Below are 23,041 nucleotides of genomic sequence, written 5' to 3'. Positions count from 1 at the left end.
CCCGCGCCTGAGCTGGGGAGCGCGCCGGGCGGGCGGGAGAGGGCGCAGCGCGGCGCGGCGGGCGGGCGGCCCTGCTGAGCGGCGGCGGCGGCATGGGCGCGGGCACCGGCGGGGGCTGCGGGTGCCCGGCTCCCCGCCCGGCCCGGCCCGCTCCCAGCGCGCTGCCGTCGCAGCCCCCGCGGCTCGCGGGGAGGCCAACCCCGCAGCTGAAGCAACTTGCCTCGGACCCTCGGTGAGGAGGGGCGGCGCGCGGGGCCGGACGGGAGCAGGAGAGGCGTGCGGGCGCTATGCCTCCGGCCGGCGGTCTCCGCGCGCCGCGCCCCGCCGCGCTGCCCCGCAGCCTGTCCCGCCTGCGCGAGTGCCCGGGCCGCTCTCGCATCGTGCTGGCGCTCGGGGCCACGCAGATGGCGCTCGGATGCCTCATCGTGGCCGTCAGCTTCGCTGCGCTGGCGCTCACCACCTCGGCCCGCGTCCGCCACTCCTGCCCCTTCTGGGCCGGCTTCTCGGTGAGTGTCGGCGTCGGGCGCGCACGGGGCTACGGGGGGGGGGGGCGAGCCCACCAACCCGCGGGCGCCAGGTTCGGGGCTCAAGCGCCCGGGCGAGCTGCCGCAGCCCGGGGTGCGGTTCAAAACTCGGGCAGGATAACTCTGGGGACCCGACTCACCGCTCGCCGCCCTGGGAGCGTGGCTTTCCCTTTCCCATCGCGCTGGTCCCGGAGTAACTTTTCTTCGAGGAAGCAGAAGCCAGGCGCCCGCGACCACCCGAGGGGCCTTCGGGTGAGGGTGGGCGGCGGGCGCGCTCCGAGGCGGGCGGCTGCGCCCTGGGGCCCCCTGCTTCCCGGGGGCCGGAGACCCGCCGGGCGGGCTGGGCGGCCCTGAGCGAGGCGGGAGCAGGGGTGCGAGCCTGGTGCCGGGCCGCGGCTCCGTGCGCGGGGCCTCCGCGGCGGCTCTGGCCGGGCACTGGGGAGCAGGGCGCGTCGCGTCGGGTCGCGGGTCAGTCGAGGCGGCGGGAACCGGCCGGACCCACTTTGGCCGCCCACCCGCTTGGCGTCCAGGACTTGGCGCGTCCCGCGTTTGGCGGGAACGGGCCGGCGAGCTCAGCGGGCGGCGGGCCTGGGCGAGCGAATGCTGGCGGCGTCGGGGGGCGTGTTTAGTGAGCTTCGTCGCCGCCAGGGTGACCGATTTTCAGGATTTTGACCCCCAAATTAGAGAATCCAGTGGCTGACAAACCTCCATAGGAGCAAAGCCACCAGGAAATCCCATTAAAGGAAATGATTGTCTCCAAGAGTTAATTTTGGGGGGTATTTTTTGATTGAAGTTGTTTTTTCCTTTATTAGTAAAGAACGGACATATGGAAACGGTAATAATCGATGCAGAGCAGATAGTCTTTATAAAGAGAGGCACTTGTTCTGCGAACTCTTGACATCTGTAACTACATTTGGTTTCTGGTGCTGGAGTACATCTTATAGGTTTAAACTGTAAACCCAGTGTGTTTAAGTTCCATCTCCAGAAATCCAAACCAAGCCTTTGTAACGAATGTTTGCTATTTGTTGTTGAGTTTTGAAATTTAAAAATTCTGTCCAGCTTCGCTTTTTGTTGTTGTTGTTCTTCTGTAATGGCCTTTGTTCTCTAAGTCCGATGCCCGGCTGGTAAAATGAGATCTGAGCAGAACTGACTCTGTGACACCCTGATCGATACAGGTATGGTGGTTCATCCTAATGGGGGTATTAATTTTCAAAGCTTATTTCAGACCAGGGGTGAGTCTTGGAGAGCTGATTAGGACATCAGCTATGGCTGATTAGGCCGTAGCTCGCAGTGTTCTAATCAAAGACGGGTTTGGAAGCAAGACTCAGAAGTCATGATTAAAACGGGCCCCTGTATAGTCTTCCTACCTCTGTAGCTCAGTTTTTAGCATGATTTAGTATGCATTGTTTCCATGTGGTCTGTCTAGTGGGCGCGAGTTTGTGTCTGCTGGAGCGGCCTACAGGTGGCAGACTGGTAAATGAGCTTCTCTTCCTGGCTTCTCCCTGGGCCTCTGCTTCTCCACCTAGTCCTAGCTATGTGGCTTTGGCACTTTCAAAGGGCATGGAAAAAGAGCTGCCTTTTAATAATAAACTTAAAAGGGAAAACACTCGTCAAAAACGGTAGAAAAGCTGTTTATCTGAAAAATGTACATTCACTGCATTTTAGTCTAAAGAGTTAAATAAATATGTAATCCATGGATTCAGTTTGGGTGATTCATGGTTATTCCTTTCCACAGCTATAACCTATTAGTCCTAACTTCCTGCGATTCAGAATAATTCCACACGTGTCTGCTGTGTGCAGACGTGCCTCTAGGCTCTGGGAACAACAGTGAACAACATTCTCTGCTTACGTTTTAGAGGTTGTAGATTCTTCTCTCCGTCCACGTCCCTCCCCGCCTCTTTACACCCACTGTTTCATGTGCTAGTTTTCTTTCTTGAAACTGAATCTACCACATGCACCTTTACACTTCTTTCCAAACAGTATATACCATTTTTTACATATGACCTCTGCCCTTTGCAGACATGGTGGTTGGTTCCAGTGATGTTGGGACAGGTCTGCATGTTGGTGTGGCTTTCGGCGCTAACACTGGCCCCTTGCCATGGATGTGCCTGCCTGCCTGGACCTGGAAACCACTTTGCAAGGATAGTTTTCTTTTACGAATGGTGACTAAGATGGCCGGCTTTACACCAAAATCTGTTCTGTGTGGTTTAGGGCTGCCCTGTGTTTCCTCTGCATTTCCTGAAATAAGAGGTGTGGGCTCTTTAGCACTCTCTAGGTTGCTAGGCCTTCTCTGTGGTGTGTCCATGGTGAAGAACCATTGTAAAAATAATTTTCCTTTATTGAAGAAAAAACAATACCCAAGAAAATGGCTTGCATTTATTGAGCACATACCGTGTGCCAGGCGTTAAGCTGAGTGTTTTTCGTGCTGTGATAGCACATTTCGTCTGTGGCCCCTGGCACCCCTGCTCTTGCACAGTTCCCTGCACTTGAACTTGGACTGGACCTCTGACTGGCCTTAGCCAGTGGGATGCAGCAGAACTAAGGCTGTCTCCAGGGCTAGGCCTAAGCCCTGAGATGTCCTGGCAACTTCTGCAGAGTCCACTGAGGTGAAGAGGGATTAAGGAACTTGCTGTATTAGTCAGGGTTCTCCAGAAAAAGAGAGCCAATAAATACATATGAGCAAGCTGGAGACCCAGGCACGCTGCTGGTATAATTCAGTCCAAGTCCAAAGGCCCAGGAACTGGAGGGCCCGTGGTGTAATTCCCAGCCTGGCCCCAAAGCCTGAGGACCCGGGGTGCTGATGGCCGAGGGCAGGAGCAGATGGATGTCCCAGCTCAGAGAGAGTGAATCTGCCCTTGTTCCGCCTTTTTGTCCTACTCAGGCCCTCGCTGGCTTGGATGAGGCCCATCTGTGTGGATAAAGGTGACCTTCTTTACTCAGTCTGCTGATTTCAGTGCTAATCTCTTCTAGAGACACCCTCTCAGACACACCCCCAAATGATGTTTTCCTGTCTATCTGGGCACTCCTTTGTCTAGTCAAGTGGATACATAAAATTAACCTTCATGCCTGCCCAAGGTCACACCTGGCCAATGTCAGGTTTGCACTTTTTTTTTTAACATCTTTTTTCCAGTATAATTGCTTTACAATGTTGTGTTAGTTTGTGCTGTACAACAAAGTGAATCAGCTGTCTGTATACATATATCCCCATATCCCCTCCCTCTTGTGCCTCCCTCCCACCCTCCCTATCCCACCCCTCTGGGGGTTAAAAAGCACTGAGCTGATCTCCCTGAGGTGGATGGACCTACAGTCTGTCATACAGAGTGAAGTAAGTTGGAAAGAGAAAAACAAATACTGTATGCTAACACATATATATGGAATCTAAAAAAAAATGGTTCTGATGAACCTAGGAGCAGGACAGCAATAGAGACGCAGGTTTGCACTTAGTTGCTCTGACTTGTGAGGCCACAGTCCTAGCCATTAGACTTAATTGCCCCCCAGGCAGAGGCTGATGGGGGGTGGGGTGGTGGAATAGAGCAGGTGTAAAGGGTCAAAGGTAGAGCCTCCACAGGGAGGACACACCTCTGTTTCTTAGGAAAAGCACAAAATATGTGTAGAAAGGTGATGATTCAAGAGCACTTTGGGGAGGCATGAAATTAGGGAAATTGAGGAAGTCTGAGGATCGGGGACAGGGCTGGGGGGTCCTTGGCAAGGTTGGAAACGGGAAGGGGCGGCAGGTCTGGCCAGGGAGCAGCTGCTGTTTCAGTGGTCCTGTTCGGGGTCCCTGCCATCCAGTTGGAAATTAGGGGTGGGCTGACGTCCCCAGGGGATAAATGCTTGGCCCGTTTTGAGAGATGATGATCTATATGAACAGTTTAGAAGACTACCAGGGCTGTGTGTGTTTTTTTAAATGATCATCGAATTCAGTTTTTTTTTTTAAAGTGAACCTTATATCATAGAATAGACTAAACAGGTTAGTATATGTAATAAAAAATATTAAAAATGGAATTAAAGGGGAGGGGAAGGAAATCTGCAGTGCTGTCTCTGGCACTAGTGGAGGTCTTGAGTAGGTATCCTTTGATAGACCAGCCTCATTCTTTTTCTTTGAAGTTCTCTTCATGCCCAGGACATCAGCGACAAATAAGTACCCTGTGAATTATCCACATTGCCAGTTACCCGTGTTGATAAAGACATAGCCAGACATAGCCCTTAGGAGCTGACTGTTTATGCACGTGTGTGTATGTATTTTTTTTCCTTTAAAAGCAACACTATACTCCAAAAGCAACAGATGCTTGTTGCAATAACTGAAAACACAGAAGGGTATAAAGAAAATAGCGACAGTGCCTTCTTCCATCCCAATTCTGTACCCGCAGGTAACCTGCATTGATGGTGTCGTTTCATGTGACCTTTCCATACTTTCCTTTACAATCACAAAAATATTAGGATTTATGTATATGTGTGGAATATGTCTCTTTTCTTTTAAATAATCTTTACAAGAGGTCATACTACACATCTTACTCCGTAGCTTCTTTTTTTTCTTTTATTTCGTGTATAATAAATATTCCCAGCCATAATTTATTATTCTTATTATTCCCATTATTTTTAATGACTGCATAAGGGTCCATAGTATGAATTTTTATAATTTATTCAGTTCTTTTCCTGCTGAGAATACTGTGTCAGTTCTGTGTCTCTATAAACAATGCTGCTTATCTAGCCTTAGAGACCAGTGCTTGTTTTCTGAGCATAAATTCCCCAAAGTGGAATGGCTTGTCGGAGGGTATTCAAATTTGGAATTTCATTAGATATTGCCAGATTAATTCCACAAAAGGTTGCAGTCATCCCTGCCCACAGAAGCATGACACCAGGGTGCCCTTTTGCCACCCTCTTACCAGCCCAGTTAGCATTCCTTAACATTTTATTCCTCTGATGAAGAAAAACATATTTCATTGTTTTCACTTGATCTGACTTTCCATGGTTATTTCTCTCATATGTTGCAAATGTTTTCTTGCAGTTTTTCGTTTCTCATGTGGCTTAATTTTTGGTGTCTTTTACCATATATAAAATTTTAAAACTTTTTATGTAGTCAAATCTGTTAGTTTTCTCTTCTGCAGTGTGAGAGCTGTTTTCTTAGTTAAGATGGTTGTCATTACAGAGGTCACACAAACATTCCTTTACATTTCCTTCTAATGTTTTTATTTTATTTTTTACATTCAAATTTTACATCATCCAGAATTTGTTTTGCATATGGTGTGAAAAAAGGGCCTAACGTTATTTGCTTGCAAAGTTCCTATGTACCTATGCTTACGTTTTGGATTCTATTCAGTTTTACTCTCTTTTATTTTTTTTCATGGAGATGTAATTGACACAGAATATACTAGTTTCAAGCGTGCAACATAATGATCCGATACTTGTATGTATTGCAAAATGATCACAATAAGTCTACTTATGCAATAAGTCTACTTACATATTCATCGCCATATATATTGTAGTTGACAAAATTCTTTTTTCTTGGGATGAGAACTTTTAGGATTTAGTCTCTTAGCAGCTTCGAAACATGCAGTACAGGGTTGTTGTTAACTATAGTCGCCATGCTGTACGTCACATCCCGTGACAGCTTTACTCTCTTCATTGTTTTAGGGTCAATACCGCATACTTCTGATTAAGGCAACATCCTGGTGAGTTTTGCTATTTGGTCAGGCAGGTCCCTCCATACTGTTTTCTTTTTCAAAAGTGCCTTGGCTCTTCTTCTGTATTAACTTTAAAATATCTGTGTTTATTACTCATAAATTAGTAGTTTCCAGTAATACCCTCTTAGGATTTCTTTTAAATTTATTTATTTTATTTTTTGGCTGCATTGGGTCTCCGTTGTTGTGCACAGGCTTTCTCTAGTTGTGGCAAGCGGGGTTCACGGGCTTCGTATTGCAGTGGCTTCTCTTGTTGCAGAGCACAGGCTCTAGGAGCGTGGGCTCAGTAGTTGTGGCTCACGGGCTCAGTAGTTGTGGCTTGTGGGCTCTACAGCGCAGGCTCAGTAGTTGTGGCGCATGGGCTCAGTAGTTGTGGCTTGTGGGCTCTAGAGAACAGGCTTAGTAGTTGTGGCACATGGGCTTAGTTGCTCCGCAACATGTGGGATCTTCCCGGACCAGGGCTTGAACCCGTGTCCCCTGCATTAGCAGGCGGATTCTTAACCACTGCGCCACCAGGGAAGCCCAACCCTCTTAGGATTTGGATTGCAATTGCATTACATTGATGGATCAATTTTGGAAGTACTGACAGTTTTATCATATGAAAACTTCCAATTCAGGAACATGGTTTGCATCTTCATTTCTTTGTCCTTTGTCTTTATACCTTTCAGAAAAACCTTTTATGGGGATGTGTTCATGGGGACAGATTTTCAGTCTCCCCTAAACTGCTTTTGAAAAGTAAACCAGTTTCTAAGATCATCCTAGAAAAAGCTGAGCGAGGACAGGTTGATGAAAGATGGGAGACGCCCACAGGTCAGGACATAGACGGTGTAGCCAGTCCACCAGCAGCAGCCGGAGCTGCAGATGAACAGCAGGGGAGGCGGGGCGTGGGTGGTGGGCAGTGAACGGAAGCTGTTGACAGGCTGTGGGAACCAAAATCACCACGAGTTACTCAAGCGGCAAAGTGGGTGGGCGCCGGAGAGGTGCTCTGGGGCTTCTGGTTGTGGGTGAGAACAGTAGCCGTGCAGGGACATGGAGCACAAGCCTGGGAGCATCCGACAAATGCACAGTGAGTCTTTTCTCCTAGAAGGTTAGAGCCTTACCCTGAGCTGAATGACTGGAAACATAAACCAAACTGAGCAGGACGGGTACACAGACGGCAAGGCAGGGGAGGTTCAGACGGTGCAGGTCAGGGGAAAGAGATCTCAGAAACTGCTCCAGCAGCAAAAGAGAAGACCCCGAGCAGAGAGTGTGGTCTTGGAAATTAAGGACTTCGGGGGTCTAGAGCTGGAGCAAAGGGCCAGGGTGGGAGTGAGCTTTATGAGGGTTCTGGATTTAACTCTGAGAAACAAATAAGTGGATACGTAGAGATCTCACACTTGAGTTCTTTACAGATCCATAGAGCCCGGCTGGGAAAGCTGTCCTAGCCCATCCTCCCTTCTTTAGGAGCTTTCTCTTCTCACATCGGGAAAATCCACCTCATTCATACATGGGGAACAAAAAATGGAACATTAGGTAACTTTATGCAAAATTGATTCAAAGGAAAATGATGAAAATGAACATAATGGTGCTACAGAAAATGAGAGCACACCAGAAAAATCATAAACTAATATTTCAAGATAAGCTAAAAGAAAAAAACAATTTGAAAGAGTAACGTTCAGCAGAAATTTAGAAACGACAAAGGATATGGCTAGGTAACAGAAAATTATGAAATGAGAACAGATTGATGTCAGGAAAGAATTAGGAAAAAATGAATTTTAGGAAGGAAGGCTAAATTGTGTCCAGAAGGAACACAAGAGCAAATGGTTTCCATAGACAGCACAGGAGTAAAAATACAGGATGAAAAGGAGAAAAATGAAAACAATAGCCAATAAAGAAAGGGATAGAGTGAATTAGAAAGTATAGGAGACAGGCAAAAGAGATCTGATATATGTATATATACAATTAGAGTGTCTAAGACAGGAAGAATAAAGCAATGGAATAAAATAAATATTTAGAACTATAATGCAAGAAAACGCTCCTAAAAATAAAAGAAGACCTGAAAGTGTCTACCATGTAACTGGCGGGGGGTGGGGTGGGGGCGGGAAATCAATGCAGAATAATCAACATTGAGATATATCCCTGTAAAATAATGAATGTTAAAGATAAGGAAAAAATCCTTTGGGCATCCAGATAAAAAGTCCTAGTCATTTGTATTGTGCATTGGAATTCTCATAGCCAAATAAATTCTTTGCTAGAAAAGGTGAAGCAATATTTTATTATTATTTTTTTAAGATGTTGGGGGTAGGAGTTTATTAATTAATTAATTTATTTTTGCTGTGTTGGGTCTTCGTTTCTGTGCGAGGGCTTTCTCTAGTTGTGGCAAGCGGGGGCCACTCTTCATCGCGGTGCGCGGGCCTCTCACTATCGCGGCCTCTCTTGTTGCGGAGCACAGGCTCCAGACGCACAGGCTCAGTAGTTGTGGCTCACGGGCCTAGTTGCTCCGTGGCATGTGGAATCCTCCCAGACCAGGGCTTGAACCCGTGTCCCCTGCATTAGCAGGCAGATTCTCAACCACTGCGCCACCAGGGAAGCCCAAAGCAATATTTTAAAAAGTAAATTTGGGGGGGAAAAAGTTGAAATTTCCAACTTGTAGAAAAGTTTTAGAACAGAACTGAGAACTCCTGTGCTGTATCCCTTCAGTTAAGTTCCCTGATTGTAACCGTTTTACTGTATTTGCCCCATGGCTTGCACTTGTGTACCCTGTCTCTCTTCCTCAGTGGGGGAAAAAAAATCCATTATCATTAGTTTTTTTCTTGACCTTTTTGGGAGCAGGCTGCAGACGTGATGCCCCATCACCCCTAATAATTTCAGAGTATATCACCACCACTCAAGGATACTGTTCTGTATTACCAGCACAAACTCCTCCAGACTAGGAAATCAACATTGAAAGAACACTGTCACCCGATTCATAGACTCCATTGCAATTTCACCAACTGTCCAAATAGGGGTCCTTTCCCCTTTCTGGCCCAGGATCCTATCCAGGAATATGCGTGTGTCTCATTTCTCTTCGCGCTCTTCAGTCTTCCTTTGTGTTTTGTGTTTTCCTTGGTCTTAAAGAGTATAAGCCTTATTATTCTATAGGATGACCCTGAACCTGGGTCCATCTGGTTTATCCTCATGGCCACTCTTGGGTTATGCGTTCTTGGAAATGAATGAAAAGCAGAATGGAGATGCAAGATGTTCTTTCAATTCCTTCTGTCTTCCGTATTCTCTGATGAGCAGTCCATGGTAATTTAAATTGTTGTTCCCATGTGAGTTGAGTGACTTTTTCTCCTTTCATCTCCATTCTGCTGTTAAACTCACCCAGTGAAATTTTTACTTTCGTTATTCTGTTTTTCAGTTTTAAAACTTTCCATGGGTTTCCTTTCATATCAACTCGTTTTTTTTTCCTTTTAGTTTTTGTAGCTTTTCATTCATTCCCAAAACGTTCGCTCTTACTTACTGGAACATTTTTATCTTCACTGCTTTAAAGTCTTTGATCATTCCAAGATCTATCAATGATTGTGTTTTCCCCTGGGAGTTGACAGTCCTAATTCTTTGTAGGCTGAGTAACTTTGGATTATATCCTGGACATTTTGAATATTATGTTGTGAGTCTCTGTACATTGTTTAAATGCAATTAAGAATGTTGCTATTTTTTATGACACAAATGAACTTATCTATGAAATAGACTCACAGACATAGAGGACAGACTTGTGGTTGCCAAGGGAGAGGGGGCGGGGGAGGGATGGAGTGGGAGTTTGGGATTAGCAGATGCAAACTATTATATATAGAATAGATAAACAACAAGGTCATACTGTATAGCATAGGGAACTGTATTCAATATCCTGTGATAAACCATAATGGAAAAGAATCTGAAAAAGAATATATATTTATATATGTATAACTGAATCACTTTGCTGTACAGTAGAAATTAACACAACATTGTAAATCAACTATATTTCAATAAAATTTTTTAAAAAAGAATGTTGCTATTTTTGTGTTAACAGGCTATCCATTCTCTCCGATTTAGACCATGTGGAGCCCAGCCTTCTGTGGATTGTCATTCTGATGTCAGTCCAGTTTTCAAAGTCCTTGTAGTATTTTTCAGCCTGTCCTGCACATACAATGCCCAGTGGCCAGTCTGGTTCTGGGATGGTGATCTATCCTGTAGTTCTGTATAGCACAGGGAACTCTACTCAATATTCTGTAATGGCCTATGTGGGAAAAGAATCTATTAAAGAGTGGATATATGTCTATGTATAACTGATTCACTTTGCAGTACACCTGAAACTAACACAACACTGTAAATCAACTCTACTCCAATAAAAATTAAAAAAAACAAGAAAGGATTCTCTTTAGGGTCGTGTCTTCACCTCAGGGATGAGCCCACTAGTTCATAAACAAATTTCAGGGATCACCTCCTGCAGTTCCTCCCTCTGTGATCTTCCTGATGTTTTCTGTTTCCCTGGGGCTTCTCTTATCCAGTCCTCCAAGAATGCTAGGGCTTGTTTTTTTTTCTTCAAGTAAATATTAAGTTTATTTAAAAAGATTTTTTTTTAGGAGTAATGCGTGACTTTTTTTTTTTATTGGGGTGTAGTTGTTTTACAATGTTGTGTTAGCTCCTGCTGTGCAGCGAAGTGGAGTTCCCTGTGCTATACAGCAGCTTCTCATTAGTTATCTATTTTATACGTATTAGTGTATATATGTCAATCCCAATCTCCCAATTCATCCCACCCCCTCCTTTCCCCCCTTGGTGTCCATACATTTGTTCTCTACATCTGTGTCTCTTTCTGCCTTGCAAACGGTTTCACCTGTATGATTTTTCTAGATTCCACATAGATGCCTTAATATACGATATTTGTTTTTCTCTTTCTGACTGACTTCACTCTGTTTGACAGTCTCTAGGTCCATCCGCATCTCTACAAATGACCCAATTTCGTTCCTTTTTATGGCTGAGTAATATTCCTTTGTATATATGTACCACATCTTCTTTATCCATTAGTCTGTCGATGGGCATTTAGGTGCTTCCATATCCTGGCTGTTGTAAACAGTGCTGCAATGAACATTGGGGTGCATGTGTCTTTTTGATTAATGGTTTTCTCTGGGTATATGCCCAGGAGTGGGATTGCTGGGTCATATGGTAGTTCTATTTTTAGTTTTTTAAGGAACTTCCATACTGTTCTCCACAGTGGCTGTATCAGTTTACATTCCCACCAACAGTGCAAGAGGGTTCCCTTTTCTCTACACCCTCTCCAGCATCTATTGTTTGTAGATTTTTTGATGATTGCCATTCTGACTGGTGTGAGGTGATACCTCATTGTAGTTTTGATTTGCATTTCTCTAATTATTAGTGATGTTGAGCATCTCTTCATGTGCCTCTTGGCCATCTGTATGTCTTCTTTGGAGAAATGTCTGTTTCGGTCTTCCATTTTTTGATTGGGTTGTTTGTTTTTTTGTTATTGAGCTGCATGAGCTGTTTTTATATTTTGGAGATTAACCCTTTGTCTGTTGCTTCATTTGCAAATATTTTCTCCCATTCTGAGATTGTATTTTTTTCTTGTTTATGGTTTTCTTTGCTGTGCAAAAGCTTTTAAGTTTCATTAGGTCCCTTTTGTAAGACCGGACACTATAAAACTTAGAGGAAAACATAGGAAGAACACTCTTTGACGTAAATCGCAGCAAGATATTTTTTGACCCACATCCTAGAATAATGGAAATAAAAATAAACAAAAGAATGCTAGGGCTTTACCTTGTCTTGCTTAGGGGCCGTGCAGTGGGGGGACAAAGCGAGAGAGCCAGCAACAAGGCTTTGTCCCGCCCTCTTGGGACCAAGCCCCTCCCCTCCTCTGGAGCAGGCAAAGGGGAAGGGTCTTCTGTGCGTTGCCAGCTCCTGTTTCTGCTGTGGTGTTGCTTGGGTGCTGGGGTGTGAGAGTGCTGCAGAGAGAAGAGAGAGAAACCCAGAAGCAAAAACACTGGGGATTTGCTCACTCTCTTTGGGCATTAGGGAGCCGATTTCCAAATCCTTGAGCCAGAGCTCGGGGGCTTCTCCCGGGCCCTGTCTGTCTGCCCGCATGCTCAATTGTGGGTTTTGGGCTGTGTTGCATTTTGGCTGGGGGATGCGTGCTCAAGAGGGAGCAATGACAACCCTCTGCCACTGTGGTAGTAACTGGAGTTCCATCGCTCTCCACCCATCTGCCTGTTGTTTTGCTCTGAGTTTCCCAGTGGTCTATTCTCTGCATCCCATCAGGTCCACAGCTGCAATCAGTGGGAGACACAGGGTGGTGTGTGCTTCCTCCACCTGGGATAAAACCTCAGTGCTTTTAATCTGCTTCCTTTGTGAGCCAAGCATCCTGTCTTCAGAGAATTGTCCTTTAAATATAAAGGCCAGAGACATAGAGTTTTGTTTCATTAAATTTAATTTTTTATTTTGTATTGGAGTAGAGTTGATTTACAATGTTGTGTGAGTTTCAGATGTACAACAAAGTGATTCAGTTATACATATACATGTATCCATTCTTTTTCAGATTCTTTAAGTGAAGTCAGAGAAAGACAAATGTCATGATATCACTTCTAGGAATCAAAAAAAATGATACAAATGAACTTATTTACAAAGCAGAAACAGAGAGAGGGTTATGAATTTGCAAGAACTCTGAGACTGTTCCCCCTAGTGAGCCCTTTCATAGTTGTTTGCTAGAGAGTGAGCTTCAGAAAACTGTTCAATGATGGTGAAGCTTTTCATAAGGTCTAGTGATGAACAATGACTAGGTTTCACTGTAGAATTAAAACTCAAAGGTAGCAATAAGGGAGGCAGACTAATACATAGCATTAGACGTTTGGGTTATGTGGTACCGTACAGCTAGAAAAATAAATGGAAGGAGATGAGGGAGAAGTAGAATCAGCTGCTTAATTGGCACATTGGGGTGAGCTGGGATGGAAAAATGTCTCTGGAAACTGACAAAGCAAGAAGTGGAAGGTTAAGTTTACTGAAGACCATACAGATTAGCAGCAGATTGAATACTGGTGACTAAAATGGATGCTTTAGGAAGAGCAGGTGGTGGGGGTGGGGGGTGGGGAGATGGGGGGCGGGGGGGGGGAGATGAAGAAGCAATTACTAGCTAATTACATTATTGCTCATAGGAGGGAGGTAATGATATCTAAAAGTGGAGGGTGCTAAGGGAGTTATATAAGGTAGTAATATAAAAGGAGCAACTAGAACCAAATCCTTCCTACGTACCTACAGAAACACAGAGAGAGAAGCAAGTAGACTGCAGCCCACGGACAAAAAGACTGAGTTTGTGCGTCAGTGTTATAAATATAAGGCTAAAAATCTGCAAAGCTGATGCCACACGTACAGACTGTACTAACATTATATAAATGGGCTTAATTCACCTAGTTTAAAAAGTTTTTCAGGTTGACTTAACAAAGCAAGATCTGGAGATAGAGTTAAAATGAAGAGATTTAGAAAGGCCAAAAATAAAAGAACTGGAAAAGATATACCGGGCAAATTCAAATAAAAAGAAAGCAGGCCTCTCTCTCTCTCTCTCTTTTTAAATTGAAGTGTAGCTGACTTACAGTGTTGTGTTAATTTCTGCTGTACAGCAAAGTGATTCCGTTTTACACATATACACATTCTTTTTCATTTTGGTTTATTACAGAATATTGGATATAGTTCCCTGTGCTATATATACAGTAGGACCTTGTTGTTTATCCATCCTATGTATAGTAGTTTGCATCTGCTAACCCCAAACTCCCAATCCTTCCCTCCCCTATCCCCCTCCCCGTTGGCAACCACAGGTCTGTTCTCTATGTCTGAGGCCTCACTCTTGGTACCAGGCAAGGTAGGATTCATATATTCTTGCTTATTCGTGATACAATGTAATGTTGGATCTTTGTAGTTTGCTTCAGTGATTAACGTTTTTAATATGAATGTTAAATATTTGAGCAGGTGAAGTGTTCTAACCCTCTGTCCTATGGCTGCTGTACCTTTCTTGTCAAATGTGCTCCAAGCTTTTGTGGTGTGTGTGTTTGTGTTGTCTTTGAAATTTCCCCTTCTCCAGGACTTACTGCTCCTATACAGAGAAACTGTTGACTTTTCTCTCTTATTTGGAAATTATTTATTCTGCTTTTTAAAGTAAATGTCTTGTGCTTTCCATTTCTACATCCATATCATCTATAAATAATTGTTTCTTTATATTCAGTGTTTTCATATCTCAATATTTGTCATATGCTGCTTACTCCTGTCCTTATTGCATTAATAGGAATCTTCAGTTTTAACGGTACTGTGAAAGGAAGCATTCATGTCTTGCTCTTGAATTTACTGGGAAAAGCTTTAGTTTCATTGCTTTTATTTCTTATTAGGTAGGTAATTTTGATGACTTAAATTTTGCTGTAATTTCAAACTTGGAGAAAAGTTGCAAAAAAGTACAAAGAATGCCATATATCCTTAACCCAGATTCACCAATTATTAACATTTTGCCCCTTTCATTTTGTCGTTTCCAGACCCCCAAACCCCCTGAACAATCAATTGGTTGACTGATTGATACCTCCATCTACATATATTTTCTGAATCACTGGAGAGTACGTTGCATGCCCCTTTGCCCCTAAATACTCCAGTGTATATTTCCTAAATAAGCATTACATAAACTGAAGCCACTGTAAAAGTGAGGAAATTAACATCGATACAACACTATCCACAGTCCATATTCAAATTTTGCCAGTTGTCCCCAGAATGTTCTTTATAAATATTTCCCTCACCTGCTCTCTAGTCCGGTATTCAAATTAGGAATTTAAAAGTCAAACTTACGTAGTTTCCTGTTTAGAATTCTGACAAGGAATGACTGCTGAAATTTTCAGGTGTCATCTATTTATGTAATCCCTTGGTTTTTCTCTTTCAGTAATTGACGTACTGAAGGATGTTGATTGATTTCCTAATGTTGAATTATCCTTGGCTTTCTGGAATCATCCTTATCACTTATTCTTTTAACATATTGTTAGAATCCATGTGCTGTAATATTAAGATGTTTGCTTCCATAGCCACATACAAAATTGGTCTGGAGTTTGTGCGTTCACACATGTACACAAGCATACACTATCTTTATTAAACCTTGTTATGTTGTGCTGGCTTTGTAACATAAATTGGTGAGCTCTCCGTATTTTTCTGCGGACTAGCATAGGAAAGATTTGTTCTAAGTTAGACAGCTCAGGGAATTTAGGCCGTTCCCATTTATTAAGATGTGTGATAGATTTAGTCATTCCTTTTGACTTTATTATTATACTTTACTGTTTTCTGTTTTCTTTTTGCTGGATTGATAAAATTAATTTTTTTAAAAAATATGTATTTTTAAAATTGTGGTAAAATACACATAACATAAAATTTATGATTTTAACCATTTTAGGCATACAGGTCTGTGGCATTAAGAACATTGATATGATTGTGCAACCGTCACCACCATCCTCTCCAGAACTTTTGTAAAACTGAACCTCTGTCCCCATTAAACAATGACTCCTCATTTCCCCACCTCCAGCCCCTGGCAGCCACCTTTCTACTTCCTGTCTGTGTGAATTTGGCTATTTCAGGCAACTCGTGTAATGGAATCATACAGTTGTATTTCCTTTGTGATTGGCTTATTTCACTTTGCATAATATGTTCAAGATTCATCCATGTGATAGCACGCATCAGGATTTTCTTCCTTTTGAGGGCTGAATAATATTCTGTTGTATGGATAGACCATATTTTGTTTTTCCATTCTTCTGTTGATGGACACTTCGGTTGCTTCCGCCTTTTGGCTTATTGTGAATAATGCTGCTATGAACACGGGTGTACACATATCTCTTTTCAAGCTGCTTTTTAAAAAATTTTTTTATTGGAGTATAGTTGATTTACAATGATGTGTTAGTTTCAGGTATACAGCAAAGTGCATCAGTTATACATATACATATATGCACTCTTTTTTTTTTTAGATTCTTTCCCCATATAGGCCATTACAGTGTATTGAGTAGAGTTCCCTGTGCTATACAGCAGGTTCTTATTACCTGTTTTATATGTAGTAGTGTGTATATGTCAATCCCAATCTCCTAATTTATCCTTCCCCTCCTTATCCCCTGGTAACCATAAGTTTGTTTTCTACATCCATGGCTTTGCTTCTGTTTTGTAAATAAGTTCATTTGTACCCTTTTTTTAGATTCCACATATAAGCGATATTGTATATTTGCCTTTCTGTGTCTGAGTGTCTGTGTCACTTCACTTAGTATGATAATCTCTGGGTCCATCCATGTTGCTGCAAATGGCATTATTTTGTTCTTTTTTATGGCTGAGTGATATTCCATTGTATATATGTACCACATCTTCTTTATCCTTTCCTCTGGTGATGGACATATAGGTTGCTTCCGTGTCCTAGCTACTGTAAATAGTGCTGCAGTGACCATTGGGGTGCATGTGTCTTTTTGAATTATAGTTTCCTCTGGGTATATGTGCAGGAGTGGGATTGCTGGGTCATATGGTAATTCTATTTTTAGTTTTTTAAGAAACCTCCATACTGTTCTCCGTAGTGGCTGTAGCAGTTTACATTCCCACCAACAGTGCAAGAGGGTTCCCTTTTCTCCACACCCTCTACAGCATTTGTTATTTGTAGACTTTTTAATGATGGCCATTCTGAGCAGTGTGAGGTGGTACCCCATTGTGGTTTTGATTTTTATTTCTCTAATAATTAGTGATGTTGAGCATCTTTTCATGTGCTTTTTGGCCATCTGTATGTCTCCTTTGAAGAAATATTTAGATCTTCTGCCCATTTTGATTTTTATTCCATTCCCCAAACCCCTTCTCCTGTGCGTCTCCATTCTCCTAATAGTTATATTTTCATCTTTGACAATCGATTGAAATCTGTATTTTCTGTTAGCACACCCAATTGAATGATAGATATCATTGCTAGCCTTCTCCTTCAAGCCAAATGGTTTCTTTGTAATTTCTCATCCCTTAGTTTGGCCACCCCCTCACCTCCTGTCCTGCAAACCCCACAGGATGGATGAAACCTTTGGAACTTTTCTGTGTCCCTGATTCATTCTGAAAGATGAGTTCAAAAGAAAACAGACTTTGAACATTATATAGTCTACATAATTTGAGTATGTGAGGGAGAACTTTTTTTTGCTTCAGATTTCAGTCTTTTATTGGATAAGTTTGAATTTGAATCTTTCCAGTTCAAAAAGTAGTGTATCCTAGGGTCTTATTGCAGAGTCAGGAAAATATAATAAAGCTGGTGACGGGTTCTTAAGATGACTCTGTATTATTTCCATATTTGTTGATGAGTTCAAACCACATGCGAGCACTTTGCTCTTGCAGAGCTGGCATTGGGGTGACAGTGATGGAAGGAGAGATGGTGGGCCGCAGGGAAGATGCAGAGGCGGCTGTGACAGGGCTGCCTTCCAGCCTGCAGGACCACACCCTCTGCTGAGAAGTTTGCCTGATGAAGTGAGGACCCTCTGGTCCTGGGAGAACTCCTTTTACCTTCCCCACAGGGGCCATACGTGTAATGGCTCCTGTTCTCTTTTCTGGAGGCACGCCTGCCTGTAGTGCTGACCAAGTGCAGCCCTGAGACCTTCCTTTCCAGCGACCAGGTACAATTCCTAGGGAAGGTGAGATTTCCGGGCCCACTGTCCGAGACATGCCCAGGCTCAGGCCTGCCTGAGTTCTGTTTCTGCATTTAGGCACTTAACCCATCTAACCTTGATAGCTTCAGTTGATCATTATGGCCTGCTCTTACCTCCTTTGCATCCAAGTGACGATGAAAGTGTCCTATTTCACTTAAAGGGTGCAGTACAGTGAGGTGGAGACCACAGGAATTGGGGATACTGGCATTTTGTGGGGAGGGGGATGCCTTCAGTCAAGTACATGATAAATGTAAACAAACTACTTCTTTTGCATCAGCAGCTACCAGAGCCTATTACGTAATTATCACAGAGACAAGCAACTTAATTGTTCGAAGATAAACCCTTAAAATTTCAGCTCATCCTTTTACAGAAAAAGTATAGAGAATTTAGGACTTCATGAAAAAGCAAATTTTTCTTTGAAAAACATTGATGCGACGTAATGATGAGTATTGTTTCTCATCTATAATGAGAAATTGTAGCTAATGGCTTTGATAGTGATACAAATGGCGATTTTGAAATACATTTTTGGAACCCTCAGAATTTGAAAGGACTCTGAGAATGGTCCCTGTTTAACATGTTAATAAGCAGCATATACTATATATGTATATTAAGTATAATACGTATAATAAAGAGCATATACTCATCAGAATCTTGTGATTTAAAAAGAATACATCTTTTTTTTTCAATTATACCCCCCAGAGCTCTTTACAACTGTTCACTAAGGGACGCTGCCTTTGTAGAAACTAACGTTTGACCCAGTCTCAGAAAAAGTCAAAGCATCTGCTTTTCACCTGCCAATTCATTAAATTCAGCGTTGGTGTCCCCAGGGCCTCTCTCCATGCTTGTCATTGCCTTTTGGTGCCGAGGCAGCTTGTGAGGCTCAGAGCTGACCCTTTTCAAGATGAGGAAGTAACACCCAAGAGGTGTGAGTGGATTAAGAGAGCTGGAGTCTGTCATACCTAGTGGTAAATAGCTTCTGAAGATTGACTTTCTCTTCGAAAAAAGAGAATGTGTAAATATAATACATACATATGTATGTGTGTGTATATATATATGATGCTTTATCTTTTTTCTGTATAAAGAATAACAAAAACCAACAGAAAATGAAACAAAAAGCCAGAAAGCCCCTGAGCAAGGCACCTGCCCGGTGACTTCAAGAATTACACCTGTGGTCCAGATGGTGTGCCTCTCAGGTGAGACGCATAAAATCAGAGTTTAAGAGAAAGAGCCGTGATACCACATATTCTGGTGAAAGCACGCAATGTATCTCTCTCTGTTTTTTGATGGTGATTGTGATGATGATGATAAAAGTATTATTGACTTAATTTCATGGAAATTAAAACAGCATGGAATGGTGCAAATCGAAGTGCTAAATCGAACCCTTAGCTCCCGCCTTCCCCATTCCTTGGAGTTAAATATTTTCAACCTTTCTGTTGTTACTTTTTTTTATAAGATTTTTTTTTTTTGGATGTGGACCATTTTTAGAGCCTTTATTGAATTTGTTACAATATTGCTTCTGTTTTATGTTTTGGTTTTTTGGCTGGGAGGCATGTGGGCTCTTAGCTCCCTGACCAGGGATTGAACCTGCACCCTCTGCATTGGAAGGCGAAATCTTAACCACTGGACCGCCAGGGAAGTCCCCTGTTGTTAACTTCTTTGGTGGCAGGTGCGCCATTGTCTTTATATCAGATGTCACTGACGAGAGGTCTGATCCTGTGTTGATTCATCATCTTCCGTTGGTGACTTAGCCTGTTTTTCCTTTCTGGAAGCTTCTAGGGTCTACTCTTGATTCTTGGTGTCCTGATTATTTCACAGTATTTCGTGAAGGGACGTAGGCACTCAGTGTGTCCCTTCTTTGATACTGGAAATATTTTTCTTTGATTATTTCCTTATTTCTATTTTCTCGGAACTTCTGTTTGTTGGCTGTTTGACCTCCTGGGTTGATCTTCTGGGCATCTTAACTTTTCTCTCCTGTTTGCCATGCCACTACTTTTTACTTTATCCTCTGAGAGATTTCTTCAGTTTCAGCTTCAGCTTCTGGATCAGGTGTTGAAATTTTAAAAAATAATTGCAGCAGAGACAGGGTTGGCCAATGGAAAGGACTCCCTGGGGGTCTGCAGGCTGCACTTGAGTAAGCCTTTCCTTTTCTTTTAATTTTTTTATATTGGAACATAGTTGATTAACAATGTTGTATTAGTTCCAGGTGTACAGCGAAGTGATTTAGTTATACAAACACACATATCTCTTCTTTTTCAAATTCTTTTCCCATTTAGGTTGTTATATAATATTGAGCAGAGTCCCCTGTGCTATAGTAGGTCCTTGTTGGTTATCCATTTTAAGTGTAGTAATGTGTACATGTCAATCCCAAGGCTTTTCTGAAGGGCAAGGGAAGCAGATATCACAGAAGTTGGATTCCCCCCGCCCCGCCCCCACCCAGGGGCCTTCCTCTGCCACACAGGACGCACTTTGAATTGTGAAGCCCAAGATGTTTGAGACCAGCTGTCTCATCTGAGGTGGGGTCTTTTCTATCCTTCTGATTACAGAGCCAAAACGAGGCTACCAGGTTCAAAAACAAAAACCTAGAGAACAGGTGCAAACACTTTCTATAAACCATCTGACAAAGTGGTGTAGGTCTCCTCTGCTCTGTTTGGGACCCCAGCATGGGTCAACATCAGTTGCAAGTTTCTGCGTTTCATTCTGATTTGGCTAACTGTCTGCATCCTTGTTCCAAGCCTCTCTGGACACCAGCACAGGTTGGTAACCACCCGGGGGAGATGAACCCTGTATTGATACAGTAACCATAATTAAGATTGTGATGCTGTCTTTCATCTTTTCTGCTAATTTTTCTTAATATTCCTCTTATTTTCTGTTTGCATTATTTTCCATTTCTGCCTGAGGGTACTAATTAAGTCAAGAAGGTTTCTTCTTATTCTCGAATTGTTTGCTCTAGCGTTTTTCTATTTTTTTCTTCTGAATCTGCCTCTTCTGTGGTTTTGATTATCCCTAATGGTCTGGCTGTTCTTGGTGTCCTTTGGGGTTTATCATTGAGGGACTAGTTGATTCATAGCAGTGCTTGGCATGTTTTCCTTGCTTTCCTGTCGTACCCATTGAACAGGGGCTTGACCTCGCTCTGTCTAGGTGTGGGCAAAGCAGGTCACCTGGCAGCTTCACCTTGGGATGTTGGGTGGGAACTCTCCTCCCATGTGCTTGAGAGAGCATCTGCTCTGGGGTGTGAATTCTCGCTTTGGAAGCAGACGAGGCAGAAAGCTCGTTTCTTTGGTGCGTACAGCATTCTTTTGGTTTCTGCCTGAGAGCAGACGCCAGTGCTGTAAGTCTGGGTGAGAGCAGGGGGTCTGGGGGTCTGAGGCCCATCTGTAGTTCTGCAGACAGACTGTAGTCACTTGCTCTTTGGGTCCCATGTCTTGCTTTTGCCCTTGGGACCTGTGGTCTGGGGTCTCATCTCCAAAACCTTCTCTCACATATACACTGATCCAGAATCTTCCCTCTGGTTCCTTCACCGTTAACTGAGCTTACATTTTTTTCATATCTTTCAGTGATCTTGTTTTTCTTCTCTGGCACCCAGATTAGCTGCCTTGGCAGAGGACTTCAGGGGGAGCAGCTCACACGGTCTGGGACTGGATGGCAGAGCTGCCTCCCTTGCATCCTGGGCTAGCTCCCCAAGTTGCATTGCACCCCTCTTTCCACTGCCTGGTGTCAACTTTCTGGCCCTCACTCTAGTTATTGCAAGAACAATATTTCTGAGAATTTAAAGGGACCCATTTTTAAACTTCCTGTAAATCATATTACCCTGCAGCTCTTTCACCCATTCATTCGAGGACATTCATGGCTTTAGGGTAAGAGAACAGAGAACTCATTCCTCAGCTTTGAGTCCCAACACCGACTTCCTTGAGTCTCTGGAGAGACAGCAGTCATGAAAACCAGGCTTTTTTACGAGAGAAAAGGAATCTTTCAGTGCCGGGAGCTCTCCTTTATCTACTGAGAGCAAAGCTTAAAGGCCTGAAGATTGTTTTAGTCTTAAGCACTGTGTTGGTAAACGGAGGATGGAAGGGTTTTCCCATCTAGCAGGACGCCGTCAGGAAGGGGAAGCAGAAAGCCCTCTGGGGGTAAGAGAAGAACCCTGAGAAGCTGGAGCGAAGAGGCTACTTGGGTCCCTGAGCGGCCAATCTTTTCAAAGCCCCTTTCTCTGCCCGGGAGACGCAGCTGTGGCTGCGGAGACCCCAGCCTCTGCAACCCCTGCCCCCTACTGGCTCCCTCTGGCCTCTGGTTTGTTGTTTTATAGTGTATTTTGCTGTGGAAACATCACATTTAGTTACTTTGGAGCCCATCACCTGGTCCCATTGTTCCCCCCACCCCCACCCCGTCCCTTTACCCGAGCGCCCTTTGATTTCTCGTTTCTGGAAACGGTATGCCGTGCATCTATTGTAGAGTAACCCCAGTGACTCAGAATTACCATGGTGTGATGTTGTTTTGTGCAATTTTGAACAATTAAAAGACTCTTTTTGAAATTAAAGAGAAAGGGTCCCCGAGAAGGGACACGGTACATTGGCATCTCACCCCACTGCACATGGCGGACTCCAGGTGGGTGGATGAGACCCCCCTCTCGGAGGGCTGCTGGAGCCCTTTCACCCTTCATGCTTCCAGTCTGATGCAGGAGCCACAAGGCATCGCTGGGGAAGGAAGTGTCTAGACCAGGGTAGGAAACCTTTCTGTCCAGGGCAGTAGGTATTTCAGGCCTTGTGGGCGGGGTGATCTCCATTGCAAGGACTCCACTCTGCCACTGCAGTGTGAAAGCAGCCCTACCCACTTCGTAAGTGAATGGGTGTAGTTGTGTCCCAACAAAACTTTGTTCACAAAAACACAGCAGGCCAGGTTTGACCCACGGACCACTGTTTGCTGACCTCTCATCTAAATGATTGGGCCTGAGATTTCCTGTGGCCCGTGTGTGGGATAAGGACGTCTGGAGGTTTCTGTGTACATGTGAGGCATGTCAAAGGAAGCTCGGAGTGAGGGCCCCTCAGTGGAGGCAGAGAGACGCCCCTAGATGAGATGATAGGTCAGAGCATCCGCAGTGGGCGCTGTGCAGACCATGGCCCAGGCTCAGGATCCTCAGGACCACCCCCCAAGATGCGGTGAGGTTGGGGCAGAGGCAGCA

General features: G+C 43.8%; 1 protein-coding gene across 1 annotated transcript in view; it reads left to right on the top strand.

Annotated features, from left to right (window-relative positions):
- Positions 1-287: 287 nt before the first annotated feature.
- Positions 288-23,041, top strand: part of ENTREP2 (endosomal transmembrane epsin interactor 2) — a gene marked incomplete at both ends in the record, with an annotated part of 358,528 nt that continues 335,774 nt past the window's right edge. The window contains one exon of the mRNA XM_082851600.1: positions 288-506. Coding sequence (XP_082707726.1) covers positions 288-506 — 219 coding nt within the window. The remainder of the gene's footprint in view (positions 507-23,041) is intronic.

This window comes from Leucopleurus acutus, assembly GCF_964270905.1.
Source record: "Leucopleurus acutus genome assembly, chromosome: 1".
NCBI lineage: Eukaryota > Metazoa > Chordata > Mammalia > Artiodactyla > Delphinidae > Leucopleurus > Leucopleurus acutus.
This window is presented reverse-complemented; position numbering and strand designations above follow the sequence as displayed.